This window comes from Patagioenas fasciata, chromosome 7, assembly GCF_037038585.1.
Source record: "Patagioenas fasciata isolate bPatFas1 chromosome 7, bPatFas1.hap1, whole genome shotgun sequence".
Lineage (NCBI taxonomy): Eukaryota > Metazoa > Chordata > Aves > Columbiformes > Columbidae > Patagioenas > Patagioenas fasciata.
This window is the reverse complement of record NC_092526.1, coordinates 30886281-30905276: the sequence shown is the minus strand read 5'-3', so window position 1 is coordinate 30905276 and position 18996 is coordinate 30886281. Positions and strand designations below refer to the sequence as shown.

Below are 18996 nucleotides of genomic sequence, written 5' to 3'. Positions count from 1 at the left end.
GGTTAGCCTTTAGTCACCAAACCAATGACTCTGCGAAAACAAACAAAAACAACAACAAAACCAACCAACAACCAACCAACACGAGCAAACAAACCTCAACAACCCCCCCCAAATCAAGCTATTTAATTCTAATATGTTCCATTTAGCTGCCTAAAATATTTTTCCCATGCTTCCCACAAAATAAATCCCAGTTGCAGTCAGACAAGAAATACTGCACCATTTGGTTTTTCTTGAAAGAGCAAAACGTTACATGGAAATTAAAAATGCCTCAGAAAGAGGCCTTTACATTTGAAAAGCTGCTTTAGTTACACTTGCTGCATTCTTTACTAGCAGGTCAAAACAAACAATTAATAACCCCCCGAAGTTTCAGGTGAACGAGCAGGGCGTGGGAACCTTTATGCCGCGCCCCGCCACCGCGCGCCGAGGCACCGCCCCCGGGAGGCCGGCAGCCAATGGGGGCCGCCCGCGTTCGGCCAATGGCGAGGCGCAGCGGCGGGACGAAGGCGGGGCGGGCGGCCGTGCTTGGGGTGGTGCCCGGTGCCCGGTGCCCGGGGTGGTGCCCGCGGCCGTGCCCGGTGCCCGCAGCGGTGCCCGGGCCATGCACTCCCTCGCTCAGGAGATCCGCAGCTTCTCCAGGGCCAACCTACGGAAGCAGCGCACCCGCGTGACAACGCTGAGCGGCAGGAGGATCATCGAGACGTGGCGCGGCGCCTGCCTGCAGGTGGAGGAGGAGGCGGCGGCGGCACCCGGGGGTGGTTTCGTGCAGGACCTGAGCGCCGACCTCCAGGTCGGCGTCGTGAAGCCCTGGCTGCTGCTGGGTGAGTAGGGCCGGGAGGCGGCGGCAGGGCCCGGTAGTGGCTGCGCGCCTTGTCCCGCTTCGCCGGGGACGGGGGCGCGTCGCTGCTGCCCGAAAGGCCGCGGTTCGTCCCGCCAAGCGAGCGGCTGCCGGGACGGCGGGGCCGGGAGCCTCCCGAAGCGGCGGAGCCGGGACCGCTGGCCGGGGAGGGGTTCAGCGCGGCAACCGGCTCCCTTTCTCCTCAGGGTCGCAGGATGCTGCTCACGACCTGGAAACGCTGAAAAAGTACAAGGTAACGTTACATAGAAATTAAAAAAGAAAAAAAAAAAAATCTCGCATATTCCTTGTTTGTGGGTTTGGTTTGTATGTTAAAAAGTCTAAAATGTTCTCAAGTAACTTTTAAATATATTAATTGGCACTTTTGAAAGGCTGCTACCAGTAGAGCTTCTAGCTGCTCCATCTGCAGATGGATTGGATGCCTGTGAGCTTCACAAGAAAACAAAATACTTGTCTGCAAGACTAATCGTTTAGAGCTGTTTTCTGGAATGGATTCCTGAGTTGCCAGATGCATTTCAGCTTCAGACACTAAGCAGCATCAGATCTCCTTGCCTTATGGGTATTGATGGAACAAGAAAAACACAGCAGCTCTAAGTCTGTCCCCAACTTTGGTCTTTTTACTCTTCCCTGTTACGGTAATGGGGTGTTAAGGCCTTTGGACAGTGGTGCTTCTGCAGGACAGGGCGTGCACCAGTCTGACACATGGTGCCATCTAAATGTCACTTCACTGTAAATTAAAATAACGCACATCCTGGCTGTAGCCTGAGCAGAGCAAAGGTGGCATGAGGCCAGAGGTGGTCTTGTCTCCCAAGTGCAAGTAGAGTTTACTCTGAAATCCTTCTGCTCCAGTAGATGGTACTGGTCACTTAGCAGGAGGAATAGTAAGAGGATGGGTTAGAGCAGGCTTGAAATTTTGGGGATTGTTGGGTGGTCTGCTCTTATTCCTATTGCTTTCTCTATTGTTTTCCATCTGTGCACCCACAGCTCCCGTTTCTGTTGAATATCTTTACTTTAGTATGTGTTTAATTGAGCGTAGATCTTTTCATTTCCTCTCAAAAAACCCTGAATTTTAGTATAATATACTTTAACAGTCAATAGAATTTTGCTTGGATAAAAGCAAACTATCGTAGACGGTATACTTATGGAAAACCGGACAATACAGTTATGTAAGTTACAAGCTGTGTACACTTAATGAGTAATCCACATTTGCTGCTGCTGATTTTGCTTGCTGTCTTCAGAACATGACATTTTTCCTTTTATTTTTTTTTTTTTGTTTGATTTAGGTTACTCATATTCTAAATGTGGCATATGGAGTCCAAAATGCCTTCCTTGATGACTTTATATACAAGACTATTTCTATTCTGGACCTCCCAGAAACTGATATTACCTCCTATTTCCCAGAATGTTTTGAGTTTATTGAGGAAGCCAAGATCCAGGTACAGTACATCAATAATTAATGCTACTAGTTATTCTGTTTAGATTATTTATTAGCCTATTTAAAATGGAAAGTAGCTTAGTTTGTCAAAAGAAAGTATGGTACCAAAATAATGGTTTTGCCATTGCCCATTTTGATTTTAAATAGAGAATTCAAGCTATTTCTAAGCATTCCCAGAGACATGGCATGACTGTTAATCCTCATTCCCTCCAGTACTGGGTTTTTTTTAGAATGGCTGTATCATATGTTTTAGAGCAATGCATCTTCAATGAAGCTTGGAACAGTGTCTGACTTTAGATAATGAAATACCATTGTAAGTCTCAAGTCACTACATATGACAGATGGAAAAGTAGAAACTTTTTTACTTTCTACAATTTATCTATGAGGGATGTTGCTTTGGATGAGAATCAAGCCTAACAGGGCTTTTTTAGACCTGTGTGGCTTCTCAGCAACCATCCACCATCCCTGTGCTTTATCATCCATTGAAAATGCAACCCATTCAGCTGTGAATCCACACACAGTTACATACCAAGACTGTCAGAGAATGTTTTAGTAGTATTTGAGCCAACCAGTGATTTTTAGCTGCTAACAAAATCCTGAAAGAGATATCACATAGGAAACAGGGTAAAGGGACTCTGGCGGTTGCTTGGCAGACCTGTGTGTAGCCAGGACCATCCCTGACTCTGTTAAATTCAGGCTTACTGACAAACATTGCTTTGGGATCAACACTATGACTTGACAACCAAACTTTATGTTATTCCACCGTATCTACCATATTCATTATTTACATAGGCTGGAATAAAATAAGATAATCTTGCCCCAGCTTTCTTTGTGTCACACAATGTTCTTTCCTTCTCTCATTTATCATTTACGAGCTATGTGATATGCAGTCTCACTTAATGACCTTTTCAAGGTTTCTAGTTACGGTTTCCACTTCCTTTCTAAATGAGACTTGCCATTCATAACTGCAGTGTTGCTTTCTGCCGTTGGTGTTTATGTTCCCGTTACTATTTTGTAAGCTAAGGAGTTTTCTTGCAAACTTAGAGCAATATCAAGTGTTTTTAATGGGAGAATTGAGTAAAAGAGCAGGTAATTGATGGAATAGATGTTCTATGGGATCAGCACTTGAAGCATGTGATGATAGTTATGCAGAGACAGATCTCTGGATGGTTTGAATCACTTTATTTGCTTTGTCAAAATAGTGTTAAAAGAGCTTATAATAAATTGTATCATGGAGTGCTTTTCTGTTTAAGTAATTATGAAGAAATACTCCTGATTCATCTCCTAATGTGGGGGAGGGAGAGATGCTCACTGGTGACAGAGCATGATACATGAGAATTTATAACTAGAACATGGTTAACTTAATGAAGGAGAATGAGAGCACTTGAGTTAGAGAATGGAAGTAAAGCCTGCACTGTTCAGTAAGTCACTGCCAGCTGGTGCTTGTAAAAGGACTGACTCTTCTAAAACTGTAACGGCTCAAGTCTGGGGAAACCATAGTACCAACTCTGATACTGATCAGAGCTCACCTTTTCTTCTAGGGTCCACATTGGCAGGCAGATTTTCCGTGGCATGTTAGGTGACCCATGTCAGATCATAGTGCTATCAATGAGGGATTTTTTTTTTTAATTATCTTTCTGTTTAATATCTAATTATAAAACCTCTAAAATCTTGTCTTTCCAGGGAGGAAATCTTAGCTCATTTATGAACATCTCTCCTCATTGTTCCCCCTGTCCCTGATAAAGAAAAAGCCCTGGCACCCCTGTAAAATAAAGTGGATCCCTAAGGAACTGCACTAGACCATGGCTCTTCATCAAAAGTTTTATGCTGCTTTTTCATTTATTTACTCAGTGAGGCTTTTTGCCTATTGTGTATAACCACTGTATAATCACCTTTTATCTTTTATCTTGGTGGAAGGTGATTTTATAGTGTCATAGACTAATTTTGGTTAGAAAAGACCTTTAAGATCATAGAGTCCAACTGTTAACCCAGCACTGCCAAGTCCACTTTTAAACTATGTCCCTAAGAAGCTCATGAACGTGTCTTTTAAACCCCTCCAGGGATGGTGACTCCACCACTGCCCTGGCCAGGCTCTTCCACTGCACAATAACACTTTCTGTTAATAAGTTTTGCTTCCCTCTGTATATGAATTTTAAAACAACAATTTGGTCTTGAATCCTAAGGGGTTCTTGCAAGAGCATGGACTATTTCTGGGTAGGCAAAGGTTATGTTATCAGGATCAGAGCAAGGAGTTATTGGTAAATAGAGGTTAATTTCATATCTGAAATCTGCTTCTCGCTTTTATTCAGTGTTCATACCCAATACAAAATTAGTTAAGAATTACATATCAATTTAATCTTTGTATAAAGAAACAACAGGGTTTAGCAAGGAAAGACAAATATTGTTAAATTTGGCTAAATGTTACTGCTCATGTTCATTCATGTTCAGTAGTTTTCAAGTCTATTCTGTGTCTATCACTATATAATTTTTGGCAATGTACAACAGAAGTCATTAAAAAAAACTTTAAAGAAATGTGAAAGAGGGAAATAAAGCATGAATTCTACAAAGAAAGAAAAAAGGATCAATGCTTATTTTGTACCCTCAGTGCCACTGCTAAATATTGATCTTGATTATGGTACCTTATGTCTGAAATAACTCCATTATATCAGTAAAAAGTACTTCAGATCTACAGTGGCTAGACTTCAGCAATTGCTTCATTAGCAGTGGCATAAAGAATATTTTTAATTTCATAATTTTAGTGTCATCTTTATAAAGGAGGTAGTGGATTTTCAGGTCACCACTGGCACTTCATCAGTGAGCTGAAATACGTGTGCAAATGTGCTTTGCACTCTCTGTGATCAGGAGACATGCCCCTGTGAATGTGAGAAAGGGAATGAAGATAATATTTTGCAGTAGACAATGCGAGGGGATGTGATTTCCACTGCAAAAAAAAAAAAAGGTGGTGCTGTGGTTATTTGTGCTGCGACGCAGGAGCTTAGATTAAATTCCTACCTCTGCCGAAATCTTGTTCCAGCTTGGCATTTCTTTGATGAGGATAATAACAGTCAATTTCATACTTCTTTGTCTTATTTAAACTGGAAGGTTTTTGGAGCAAGAACCGTTTCCTGCTCTGTGTGTTTATTAACATACAAGGTAATTGCAACTCCCAGGTCTGCAATGTATAATAAGTCACCCAGTTCCTGGAAAGGACCCCTGCTGGTTACAATGTTGTTGTCATCTTTTTTTTCATGGTAGGTAAAATGTCCATGGAGTAATTTGTGCCTGTTAAGGTCAGACAGAGGAAGCTGTTTGTATCTAGAAATTTTTTACAATGAGGGTGGTAAAATACTGCAACAGGTTGCCCAGAGAGATGCTGGATGCCCCATCATTCCTGGAAACAGGCCAGGCTGGGGCTCTGAGCAACCTGATCTAATTGAAGATGTCCCTGCTCATGGCAGGGGTTCAACTAGATGGGCTTTAAGGTCCTTTTCAACCCAAACTATTCTATGATATCTATTTAGCCTCAGATACCTGAGCACATTGTGTCATGTTTCACTGTCTTTATTCAGAATATGCTAGGGCCTTTTTTTGTGAAAGTGGCATTTGGTGGATTTCGACCAAACCTTTTCCAGGTCATAGTCTGCAGTACGAACATGACACCATCACAAGGCCTGGGCGTTGCAAACACCACCTGGGCCACACTAGATTGTCTACTTGTCTGTGTTTACTCAGACCCATTTTTTCTTAATGAAATTTGCAGTGTCTCTTTAAAGAGCCATTCAGGTGTCTCAAAGGTTTTATGGGAAATGCTTAAGTAGGATGAAAACACTAATTTTAAATGTAATTCAGGATAAGCCTGACTTTAACTGCCAGGAGACATGTTTGTGAATTTATGGGAGGTTCAGTAGTGTTGGATTTTGCACCTTTGTCCCCCATTTAAGGGACCTTAGTTGCACCAGCTGTACCAACCACTACAGTTGTACCAGTGGTATGATGGGGAGATAGAGATTCATTGCAAATCACACGATACCTTTTCTGATCTCTCTGTTCCTGTGAATGATCCTGCTTACCCACAATCTTCACTGAAGAACTCCAGAGTACACAAGAAGCGTGTGACTGAAACTCCAAGGTGTTCTAAAATCTGCCTCTGTGCCTAGCTGTTTGCCGCCTTGATATGTTTTTAACCTGGTAACAAGATACAGCCAAGTTCCTTTCTATATTGCAAATAAAATCTATTTTTTAATTGGCACCCAATTAGATCAGATCACTTAGTATTCCAGATGTCTGTGATTTTGTTTTTTACATGAGGGGGCTACTTCCAGGTCTTGGAGAAAGGGACAGAGGAATATGTTTTAGTTCTAAGGTATGAATTAGGTTTGAAGTATTTGCTTAAGTGGCTTTGGTTATAAAAATACTTAATTTGGGGCTTATATATCCGTGTTCAGAGTTACTTATATATGGAAATATTTGCTTGGAGTTCAGCAAGGAACTTTTAGTAACTCTTAATAGATTTTTATGTGAAGTTTCTATTACTTGTGGCTATCTACTTAATGAATATCCCAACTAATGTTACATTTGTTTGTTGAAGGATGGTGTGGTACTGGTCCACTGCAACGCAGGAGTCTCCCGTGCCGCGGCAGTAGTCACTGGTTTTCTGATGAATTCAGAAAGACTGAGTTTTGCTAGCGCCTTTTCCTTGGTGAAAAGTGCAAGGCCTGCGGCTTGTCCAAATCCTGGCTTCATGGAGCAGCTTCACAAGTACCAAGAACAGAATATAAAGGCGAACGGAAGCATAAATGATCATGATTGATCAAAAGGGAGAAGTTAAGCTATCTATTTAAACTATACAGTAACAGATGTTGGATGTACTGTCATTTTTGCAGTCCCCGTTCACATGTGCATTTTAAAGTCTTCCTCTGCACATTTTTTTGTGTCCCCCCCTTTGACCTCCTTATTTTCAGCATGTAGTCTAAAGGCCAAATGGTATTCCACTGACTTTAGAGATTATTTTGCCCAAGAAGCAGCTCTTCCTAGAGCATTAATAAAAATTTGAAGTTGCACCAGCTGTACCAACCACTGCAGTTGTACCAGCGGTATGATGGCGAGATAGAGATTCGTTGCAAATCACACGATACCTTTTCTGATCTCTCTGTTCCTATGCATGATCCTGCTTACCCACAATCTTCACTGAAGAACTCCAGAGTACACAAGAAGCGTGCGACTGAAACTTGCAATACTTTCCTTGCAATATTAGAAAAAACCCCAATGATTTCTTTTATTGAACCATCAGAGAATGCAGGCAATAGAGAAAGGAAATCAACCGAGAGTAGTTGCCCTCTTTACTTTAAATAGTAAACCGAATCTTTATGCATTCTAGTTGGTTATAAAATCTAGATAATAAAATGTTCATATAATAAAGTACCTCTATTGGATTTTTAATTTAAACTGCAACTGCAGAGGATTTTATTGAATTTTGTGGGCTAGCCAGCCATTAAATTTTGGAAATTAAAACCAACGTTTTTTTGATGGAAGCAAAGAAGTTTAAAATGCTTTAATGCTTCATTTCTTGCTGCTGTTTCTCATCAGGTAGTGATTTGAAGTGCGTTAACATGATATATTCAAAGTGCTGGAGCCAGGCTATCGGGGGCTTTTTAAAGATCATTTTGGTGGTGATAAGAAACACAACCTATCTCTGACTCGCTGCTGCTGCCTTTGCGTTCAGCTGCTGTCCCCTCACTGTACTCCACATGTCTAAGGAACTGGTATCACATGGCAGGGAACGGACCCTCCTGACCGATCTCGGGCTGGAATTGCTGTCTCCAGGTGTCATGTTTTAAAAAAACTTAAAGACTTTAATAATGTTTTTGTGGCCTTCCTGACAGTTCTAAATGGTTTGATATGTTAATGTACAATAAAATACAAGGAATTCTGTGTTTGGATAAATGATTCAGTGCGGTCGCAGCGGGCGGGCCCTGCCCTGCTTTGCTGTGACGTCACAGCCCGTGCCGCTGGAGCGGCTCACAAGATGGCGGGGGGGCGGGTCGGAAGTGACGGCGGCGGGAAGTTCCGTCCCGTTTGAAAGCGCCCGGTGGAGCTACCGCTGGCCTTTTCCCGCCGCACGGGCCGACATGGCTGCTTTCGCCATGGAGCCGCCGCCCGCAGGTGAGCTGCTCCATCCCCCTGCTCCCCTTCTACGGCGTTGCGCCCCTTCGGCTTTTCCGGGCTACGCCGCGCTCCGTCCTGTGCGGCGGCTGGGCGCGTGCGGAGCCGTTGGGCGGCGCCAGGCGCCTCAGAGGCGGCCGCCGCCCGGCCAGGGCTGCCCGGCGCGTCCCCAGAGCGCTGCCCGCACCCCTCCGGCCTGGCCAAGGGGCTCGGGGCTGGTCTCCTCCTCCAGGCAGGGAGGAGTCCGGGCGCCGCCGGGTTGAAGTGAGCGGTGGAAGTGCGCGCCCGAATGAGCGCGTTCCTCTGCGGGAGAGCGATAAGGGGGCGTGAGGGCAAACCGAGCGGGGGCTGCGCCGGTGCCCCGCGGTGTAAGATCTGTCCAGGAGCACCCCGAGCTCCAAGGAGAGCTGCGGGGTGCGGTGAGCCCTGCTGTGGCGGCGGAAGCCCGCCGTGCTCTGCCGGAGCGTGTTCCCCGCGCTGGGCCGCGGGACCTGGGCCGGGGGACGAGGGTCCAGCCATGACCTCCTGGCTTTTGTGTAAGAAACGCCTCTCAAACAACACCAAACCTAAAGCTGCCAGCGAAGCCTGAAATCCAGCCATAACCAAACCAGTATATTTTAAGAATTATTTTTTTGTGTGGCAGTTCTTGCAGTTGCTAAAAATGCAAGGTTGTGATGAACTTTGCTTACTTGGAAAATAAGTAATTAGAACTTAGTCCCTTGCTGTATATTGCTTTACATTTCCTTAATAGAACCACTAAACAATGGAGAAGGTGAGATCACTTAGCTTCTTCCACATTTTTAAATTTTATTTTCATTAATACAGGAGTTGAGCCGATGGCACTTGGCTCCCCAACATCTCCAAAACCGGGAGCTAGTGCTCAGTTTCTTCCTGGATTCTTGATGGGAGATTTACCTGCTCCAGTGACTCCGCAACCGCGTTCTTTAAGCGGCCCTTCAGTTGGTGTAATGGAGATGAGGTCTATGCTGCTTGCAGGTCAGAATTCGTTAAATTCTGAGCAATTGTCGTGAAAGTAGAATTCTTGCTTTTCTTATTGCTCTACATGACTGTTGTAGGCTCGAATTCTTGTAGTTTTATAACTTGCTATGAATTAACTCACTGAATAAACAATGAACTGAAGTGTATTCAATGGGGTTTGGCTAAATTCTTCAAAGCAGGCAAGTTTAATAAACATTTTAAACATGGCAGTTTTGTTACCAGGAAAGGTTGCTTTTATGGTTAAGGTAATATGACACTTTCCTAATATAAAACCAATTTATACAGCTCTCTACAAGTCAGTGGCACATACAACCATCAATGTTTTCTTTTTGTTAAAACAAAGGTGTCTCCTGGCAAACTAAATGCAGATTGTGCAAGCTGCTGATTTCTTTGCAGTGAATGCTAAAAAACTCACTCAGACTTCTAAAAATTGGATGGAGAAAAACTAAAAAATACTCCGTAATTAGTGTCTAGTGGTTGTATTGACTTGACATCTGTTGTAACTGGGTTGGAGTAGTGACTTTTCCTAGCTTTAGATGCTCTTCTTTCCAACCACCTAGTTGATCTGACTAGAAAAAGTCCTAACCACGTTTCTAGGATGGTAGTGTTGTATATCCCTATTCTGTTAGAAGTATGAGTGAGTAGTTACAGCTTCACTGATTTATTTCATGTCATGGGTGATGTTGGCTAAATAAACTACACATCTGATAGTATGCTAGTAATTTTGAAGGAGAAATTGAGGGCCGAAGTACTGCAAGATAACTTTAGATATTATTTTCTTTCAATTTCAAGTAGGATTGGTGTCTGCTGATCTGCTTCTTGCATTTGTTTTTGATTTTTTCTTTAAATACAAGCCTCTTAGGAAAATATTTACGAAATTGAAAATAATCATGTGGATTTCACCTAATTGTTTTTAAAAGGTGTTATTACAGCCTGAAAGTATCAATTCTAGCAACAAGGAACCAGTAAGATATTAACACAGATGTCCCAAAATGTGTGGTTAAGTACCTCACTTAAACTGAAAACCTTGATGGGAGAGTGCATTATATAATACACTGTAACAGTTCTTGGGTGTGGTAAACAGTTCAGAGCCGAGACTTAAAGCTCAGAATTTAGGATTGAAAAGCACTTTGGAAAAACTTAATTTCCAAATTTTTTGCAAATGAAAACTCTTGGATCAAACTACTTTTGGAGGGGTGGAGGTGGGGGTAAACCTGTACAAAGTGTTTGAAGGTAAGTCAAGATCTTTCAGTCAGTTTAATTGTCTGTTATATTGCAAGTCTCAAAGTCTACAAAATGGGAAAGCAACTGGCTTAACTTCATCCTGTCTAAATGCAAGCCAGTCCCTGCTCTCAAGGGCTTAGATTTTTATTTAATATGGAATCATATGGGAAGGAAAGGGATTTGGACAGTGGGAATGTGCAATATCTGTGTGCGTTTTGGTATGGTTATTTAGCATGTAGTATGTATCAAGTCTTTAAAACCTTGCTTTTGCATCTCTGCTACAGGAAAGTTAGTCTCTGAAACAATTAAAATACACTGCTAACCTGCTTTAAAGTAGGAAGGTATAGCTATACTCAGAACTTCTTGAAAAGAACAAGTGCATGTAAGTAGTGAATATGCTGGCTTAAGCAGAGATGATACCTGTGAAAGGAGGCAGTTTCTGATATATATGTGATATTCTTGTGTAGAATATTCAAACCTGAGTAGTTTGTGAGGCTTGATGGTTTTGAAAACCTTCAGTGAAACAATCAACAGGCTTTCATGGCTGAATTTACTGTTGAAGTTTCAAGAACAAGTAGCAGTGACTGAAATTACAAGTTTCCTCGTGCTCTTCATTTGTTCCTTGTAATTGCAGGAGGATCTCCCCCACAACCAGTAGTCCCTACGCATAAGGATAAAAGTGGTGCTCCACCAGTTAGAAGCATATATGATGAATTATCTAGTCCTGGACTTGGATCATCACCGCTAACCTCAAGACGACCAGTAAGTGGCTTTGGTACTGTCTTTCTCTTAGCAGAAAATGTGAAGTAGGTTACTGCTTCAGTAAATTCATTAACTCATTTGTATAAACTGCTGTGGCAAAGTGACTGATGAGCCTTCAGATCATGCTGTTGCTTACTCTGCTTGGTTGGTGTGCCTGCTCCTGTGTATTCTAAATGAGAGCTGCCATCATGGAGCAATCTTCTATTGTTGCTGGTTTTCAATACTGTAGAGAAGGAAAAATGCAAATCGTGCTGCTGCTATGGTTTGTCCAAGACAAATGCAGGCTTGTTACAGCTTTTCACCTTGCAGATTTATTGTGCCAGAAGGGTCCAAATATGTGTAATAATTTCTTCTAGTGGACAATAGGGGCACTTACTGAAATAGAAGGAATTTTTGCGGAGTAAAGTATCTAATAAAAATTTGGCTAAGCAGGTGGGATTAATTGAAAGAGCAACAGTAACATTTCTGGAAGGTCATTCTTGTAATCTCTACTACTTACCTCAACTGAGCAGTCAAGTGTTAGTAGGTTCTTTTTCAGTGAACATACTTCTTTTGGTATAAGGAGAAGGCCTTTCACTGAATGAGCAGTCTTTTTATTGAGTATTGCTTTCTGAAAAGTTTATTCTGGAAATTCAAATTCCCTTTGAATGAGATAATCCAATACTGCTTTAAAGGGCTGGATTTTTTTTTTTTTTTTTAATAAAACAGTTATCAGGACACATGTTGCTAGGCCTGGTGCTCCAGTTTGGTCTGATATCTAAAAAATGCCATGCTTCCAGCTAAAAATACACTAAAATTGTTTCAGATATAGACATCCTATGTTAAAAAGAAAACTACTAGCAGCCAGATCTTTGAAGCATCCTTTCCTTCAGTGGAGTTGCACTAAGTAGTTGAGAGAGAAAGTAATTCAGTGATGAAGAACACAAATGGGGATTATGTTCCCATAATTTTGAAGTCTTTTAGTGAAAATCAGATGCTGGTAACTTTTGGTAGTGACATCCATTCTGTGCACATGAATTTGTGAAACAGTGAGGTGCCTGATTTGAAGAAGTTAAGTTGTAATATTTGTGAGTATTGATACCTAAAGGTACTTGGTTTTACAAAGTGTATGACTGATGTTAGGTAACAGATTTTTCCATTCTTATTACTTAAAGCTCAACTAAATAAACTTAATTGTAAATCAGTAGCTTGTTCCTGTTATATGGTAAAACATTGTACACAGTACCTGAATCTTGTTGCTTGTGGCGCTTCCCATCTGTAGTTTGCTCTACATTCCCATGCTATCTCTGATATTTGCATTTAAGCCCCAGATCAAGAAAGTTAACTGCACGCTCTTCTAAGGCTTAGTAATCAACTGGAAATTCCAGAATGTAGTGGCTGAGGCCTACAGGATGTCCAGGCTATCAGCTAGGCTATGTGCTAGAATGTAAAAACATTACCAAATAACTTTTTGTTAATAACATTTAATAGTCTTGTATTAAATATATATGTAAATGGCTGTTCTTACTCTTAAAGTTAGGAGTAACTCAAGGCAAGAAGTTAGTATTCTTGCCTGATGTTCAAGTTACTTAAAAATCATAGAATAGTTTGGGTTGGAAGGGACATTTAGAGCTCATCTAGTCCAACCCCCCTGCAATGAGCAGGGACATCTTCAATTAGATCAGGTTGCTCAGAGCCCTGTCCAGCCTGGCCTTGACCTGTGCCCGTGTGTTCACCACTCGTAAAAAATTTCCTCCTCATGTCTCCCCTGAACCTTCCCTCTTTTAGTTGGAAACTGTTAACCCTTGTCCTGTCACAAGCAGCCCTGCAAAAAAAAGTCTGTCCCCATCTCTTCTGATCTGAGAAGAGTACCTGTAAGAATGATTTGTTACTTTCTGTGTTTTAATGCAGGGCAGCTTTTCTCTAACACAGAGCCCATTGGTTGGAACTATGCCATCAACTCCTGGAACAGGTAGATGTGCTGTCAGAATATATTATCTACTTTCTTAGTGCTTTCCTTAATACACAAAAATCTTAACTGGTCAAGCTGTATCAATTACTTGGTAATTTGTGAAGGAGTTGCATCTTCATTTACAAGCTTTTCAAAAGGTATGTGGATGTGAATAGGAAATACTTTTCCACTCTGAGACTGATTGATTGAATTTCAATAAACTTATTCCTTATTCAAAATTTGTTGTTGAACTTGGCACAGAGGTGGTTGCACTTGAGTGAAACAGCTGAAATTGATGGGTCACCTTCTGTCTTCATAAGATTTCTTATCTTGTGTATGAACCTATGGCTTCTTGCTAAGCTTAATTCTGCTGTCTAGTTCCTATTTGCTGTCTGTATTAAGCTGCTGGTGTTTAGAGGCCAAGGAGAAATTTAGATTGCTGGTCATGAAACTTGCTAGTGTGCTTGCAGATGTGAAGTTTTGATTGACTTATTGTTTGTCTGTGTCCTTAAATAAACCTCCATCAAACTCCTCCATATACAGGTGAAGTTACTCTTAAGCTTATCTGTCTTGCAAAAATAATTTCCTAAACAATACCGTTTCACTTTAACAGCTTCAAGTATGTTCAGTCCTGCAAGTATTGGGCAGCCTAAGAAGACTACTCTATCTCCTGCTCAGCTAGATCCTTTTTATACTCAGGGTGATTCCCTAACTTCAGAAGATCAGCTTGACGACACATGGGTAACTGTATTTGGGTAAGTTGACTTCCAAAGTATTAAAAAAATCAGGGGTGAAGTCCTGAGAACATGTGGAAAGAAGTGTTCAGACATTGCTGTTCTCTGGAATTCCTGGCTTCTGCAGACATAAATCTGTGGTTAAAGCCAGCAAACTTTAGTGAAGCACTTTAACTTAAGCTGCATGTTAGTTTTTTCAAATGTGAATAGTAACATTCTACCATTGAGGTGTGTGGTAAAGTAATGATGCCTAGAAGATAATGTTCCTCAAGTCACTGCTTCTAAAATGACATTAACGCACTGGTCTCTTTTGTTTTTCTAAAAACCCTTCAAAGGATTGTATTTTAGCACTGAAATTCTTAAACTACTCATTTTAACTTTGAGTATTTTTTTCTGTCTTTCAGATTTCCTCAGGCATCTGCTTCATATATTCTTATACAGTTTGCTCAGTATGGAAACATATTAAAGCATGTGGTATGTCGTAGTTTGAGACTTATTTCTGAAAACTTTTGGGCACATTCTTTAAAAGGCTGAATTTCACAGTTGTCACTTAATCTCATACAGATGTCCAACACAGGAAACTGGATGCATATTCGATACCAGTCTAAGCTTCAAGCCCGTAAAGCCTTAAGCAAAGATGGAAGAATTTTTGGTGAATCTATTATGATTGGTGTCAAGCCGTGTATAGATAAAGTAAGTTAACAGTTGCTTTTATTTCAATATAAGTTACTCTGCTTTTGGGCTTCCTCTGTGTTTTCCCTGACCTCTTTAATTTTTTCTTTTTGAACTGCAAAGCATAGGAAGTTCTATAGGCGTAGTCTATTATACATTACATGAGTTTTTCTTAAGTACTTGACAAAATTTTCTACTGGGAAAGATCACTGTTGGAAGCCTCAGTGTTGCTTGGAAGTTGTAAGGCACAGGATTATATTGCTGTGCAAGATATGAAGTGAAACCATAGCATCAGAGATGACTGAGGTAAGAGTTTACCAGACTGAAATTTATGGCATTTAGAGGCTGCTGTAGATATGTGATGGCAGATTAAGACTGCTATTTCTCCTAGTTGTCCCTCTCTTTTAGATGACTATTCGTTTGATTCTGGCTTTTCAGTTTATCGTAGTACCTTAGACTGAAAATTTGTTAGCAAGACAATCTGCCTTCACAGAAACAGTGGTTGGGGTAAGGATGGCTGTATTTCAGTCTAGTTTAATCATGAACTATCAGTTTCTAGACATTGACAATGCCCCGACCGTTAGTTCCTGCAACACTTGGGCACTGTACATTCACTTGCACAAATGACAGTCATTCTTTTATAGCTCACAGATATTTTTTTCTCTTTTTAAGGATAAGTGATGCTAAAGAGTAATGTAAGCTTTCAAATGTAAACCATTCTGAGAAAGCAGCCCGAGAAACTGAGCTTGCAATTACTTCAATTTTTATCTGTTCAAAATACTTCTTATACTGATTAAAATTCAGAAACTGATGTCAGTGCCCCATTCCTTTTTGGGCTTCTGGTATGGCTTCCAGTGTCTTCCTGCCTTATTGACTATTTTGATGTCCAGTTTGTATCAAGGACTGAATTGCCTATAAGCAGAAAATCCAAAAGTAATGGTCTAAGAAATTTGTTATGTATCTGATCTTCGTTGCTTTTTAATTCTCTGTCTTTTCTGAATAGTGTCCGCTTTCAAATATCAATAATAAACCCATAAGCATGAATATATATTTTTAGAGGCAAGAGAAGATTCAGGAGACATCCGTTGCAGGGTTTGGCATTAGCATGTAAAACTCTTCCTTGCAACTGGAAATCAGATATGATGGATTTTACATTAGTGTGTAGGCTTCTCATTTAAAAGTAGCAGTCAGTTCCCCTTGTGTTGAGTAGAGTCATCTGCCACCCACACTGGACACTAATCCTACCTGACTTCTGGATAGCCATCTCCTACCAGATGTGCTTCTGAACTTCTGATGTCTTTAGGCTGGTTGAATGCTGTGTTCCACTGAGTCTAAATGCAGCAAATGGAGTCTCCCCAGTCTTGTTTTCTCAGAGTTCTTGAGGAACACATTGTTCCCATCAAGTCACTTGCTGCTTCTTCCATTCTATGTGCATTCCCTTCTAAATGTAAGCTTACAAAAATGGAGTTTTCTGACTCCTTTTCCAGCATTTGCCAAGGGGACTGGGAGAAACTCCTGGGCAAATTTGAATCGGAGCAAAATGCTGCAAGTTGGTAAAAGATTGGAGACTCTCCTGTATAGATCAGGTAGAATATTTTAGAATTATTTAGAAACAGAATGTTATGCTGCTTATCTTCAACTAGGCCTGACAAAGAGTTACTACTTGAAGTTTGCTGCAAGTCTTAAAATTTTTTACTTTCTCTTTACTGTTTCAAACTTGGCTGACATTTAGTACATACAGTGAACAGATTGAAAGCTTTCACTGCTTTGCGATGGCATCATCCACCACACAGATGATCACAGTGAGGAAAATGCTTGGTAGTGCTTTGTACTGACAAGCAATTTGTCTGTGGTCTTTGCTGACTCTGAGATGTGAACTTATTTTATCAAACAATTCTATATAATAAAGGTTGAAATACTGTTTTTTGGTATTTGTTTACATTACATTAACCTTCTTTTTAAGAGTGTGATGGAAAACTTTGAAAGAAGCTCTACCTCTTCAATATCTTCAGTTTTCACTCCACCTACAAAATCCACTGGCACACCAGTACAACCTACAAATAATACTACAAGGATTTCTACGATGAGACCTCTTGTAACAGCATATAAAGCTTCCACTAGTGACTATCAGGTATTTTAAGGGAAAGAGAAGCATGTGTTACTTTGTGATATCTCCCCTTAATTGTATGAGGCTGTACACACATTAACTTTAATGTGACCTTACCCTTTATCTTCTGTCATTTCTTGAAAGGCATGGTTCAAGTACAAACTCAGACTGTTCAGTCTCTAAAATAATAGTAATAAGTAATAATGACTTGTCACTTTTCCAGGGGTTAAGGGCTTGTTTTGAACATCTTTGAAAAAGAGGAAAAGGAAAAGAAAAAAAACTGGCTAGTATAAAAAGAATTAACTCTATGTTGACTGATTCTCTTTATTTTTTCTCTTTCCCTGCCTTCTAGGTGGTTTCTGACAGACAAACTCCTAAGAAAGATGAAAGTATTGTATCTAAAGCAATGGAATATATGTTCGGCTGGTAATATACAAGAGGAAGTAATGCTCTAAATTGGTCAGGGTTTGAAATATGCTACTGACATCCGTGGTTAGTTATATAACTACTGGTGGCAGTATTTTAACTTCCATCTCACCTGTTATGCCTTCAGTTAATTCAGCAGACATGTAGCTTGCACTTTAAACAATGGCAATGTACACACATTTTTGAAAACTGAGTAAGTGTAAATATAAGTGCTTTTTTTCCCCATTTGTGCTCTGATTGCATGATTGTAGAAAAAATAACAGCACTGACTTTTTTTCCCCCTCTGTAATTACTTTCTGTGACTTACTTCCCAATAAGTTTAAATGTTTAAAATGGTGACTTTATTTACTGATGCCTTTAATTTTTTTTTTTTTTTTTTTCTTGGAAAGATGATGGGCTCCTTGCAGGAAGAACACTATGCACAGCTGGCTCTCAGAGTCAGGGACTGTTCTTAGTAAATATAATTGTAATTTTATTAGGATTCATTGCTGTTTTATAATTATCTGTGGCATCATGTTCTAAATGTCATAGCAACATTTTAACTCTTCATTTTATTAATAAAGCTAAATAAAGTTAAGTTTTTCTTAGGCTGTTGTTTAAACAAGTATGAGTTCTGTTAGGAAAAACTGTTTGCAGTATTCTTAACTATTAAGTATGATGCTGCCTGATGTTTATTAAAAGCTTATTAGCAGAGCAGACGCTGCTGATTATTACTGAAATAGTACCAACTAGCGTTAAAACTAGCCAATGTTTAAATGTCATCTCCATGGGTATTTTATAGCAGTGTGCACTTAACAGGTAACAAACTGTAGCATTCTAAGCTATAAAATGTTGAGTTGAAATAGTTGAACAGAAAAATGTAATGTGTCATAACCAGAGCTGCTTTCATTACAAGACTCTTCTAAGAAATTTTCTCTAAGGTATTGTCTGAATGATGACTTAAAAAAATTACTTTCCCTTTGAAGTTTTCGTTTGGAGATGAGCCTCTCAAGTAATGATGTGTCATGTAAGCTCTCAGTCTTCAAGATAAAGGTCTCCTTCATCTGGAAAGAGTGCAATCTTTTCTCGAGTACTTTGGAAACTACATGCAACTATTACTTTTTTGGTTTTGTTGCTGTGTTAGTGTAAGTCAACATCAACATTTTAGTTTGGGTCAATGTTTGGCAGATGAATATCCAGTCATACAGATTTCCATCATTTGCTTCTCTTTGCAGTGTGGTTTCAAGAGTTCTTCAGCTGTACTACTTTGATGAAATAAGATGGAAAGATTAGTCCAGGACCATGCCTAATGTCCCTCAAATGCTAATGGGAATCTAGTTTACAGGATTAAGCTGGGGATAGTCCTGACTAAAATCCCCAAAGCACTTAGTGGGAAGTTGGGTTTCTACCTCAGGGCACTTTGTGGTTTGTTATTTGCTTTAGCAGTAACATACGTGCAGGCAGATTCAGAGATTTTTCGAGATGCATTTGACTGTATTTGCTGGCTGTTGCTTTTGAAATATTGGTTGCTACTCATTCATTTACTTTTGATCAAAATGAGCTGCTCAAACCTAATTAATATCTGAACCTGCTTTCCCAGATACATCTGGCTTTTTCTTTGTGAAAAAAATATTGGTCATGCAGATGAATTCAGACAAAATAGCTAGCTCAGCTAAATTATTGTGTTTAATTGCTTGGCAAAATGTACTTCTG

The 18996-nt window shown here is 40.3% G+C and overlaps 2 protein-coding genes across 2 annotated transcripts; both read left to right on the top strand.

The window, feature by feature from the left end:
• Positions 1-549: 549 nt before the first annotated feature.
• On the top strand, positions 550-7733 carry DUSP19 (dual specificity phosphatase 19). Its single transcript, XM_065841089.2, has 4 exons — positions 550-818; positions 1042-1088; positions 2137-2289; positions 6877-7733. The coding sequence occupies exons 1-4, from the start codon at positions 599-601 to the stop codon at positions 7096-7098; spliced, it is 642 nt and encodes a 213-aa protein (XP_065697161.1). The 5' UTR covers positions 550-598; the 3' UTR covers positions 7099-7733.
• Positions 7734-8300: 567 nt separating this feature from the next.
• Positions 8301-17881, top strand: NUP35 (nucleoporin 35). Its single transcript, XM_065841088.2, has 9 exons — positions 8301-8450; positions 9276-9446; positions 11308-11435; positions 13326-13386; positions 13979-14120; positions 14504-14573; positions 14664-14792; positions 16735-16902; positions 17231-17881. The coding sequence occupies exons 1-9, from the start codon at positions 8417-8419 to the stop codon at positions 17306-17308; spliced, it is 981 nt and encodes a 326-aa protein (XP_065697160.1). The 5' UTR covers positions 8301-8416; the 3' UTR covers positions 17309-17881.
• The last annotated feature ends 1115 nt before the right edge of the window (positions 17882-18996 follow it).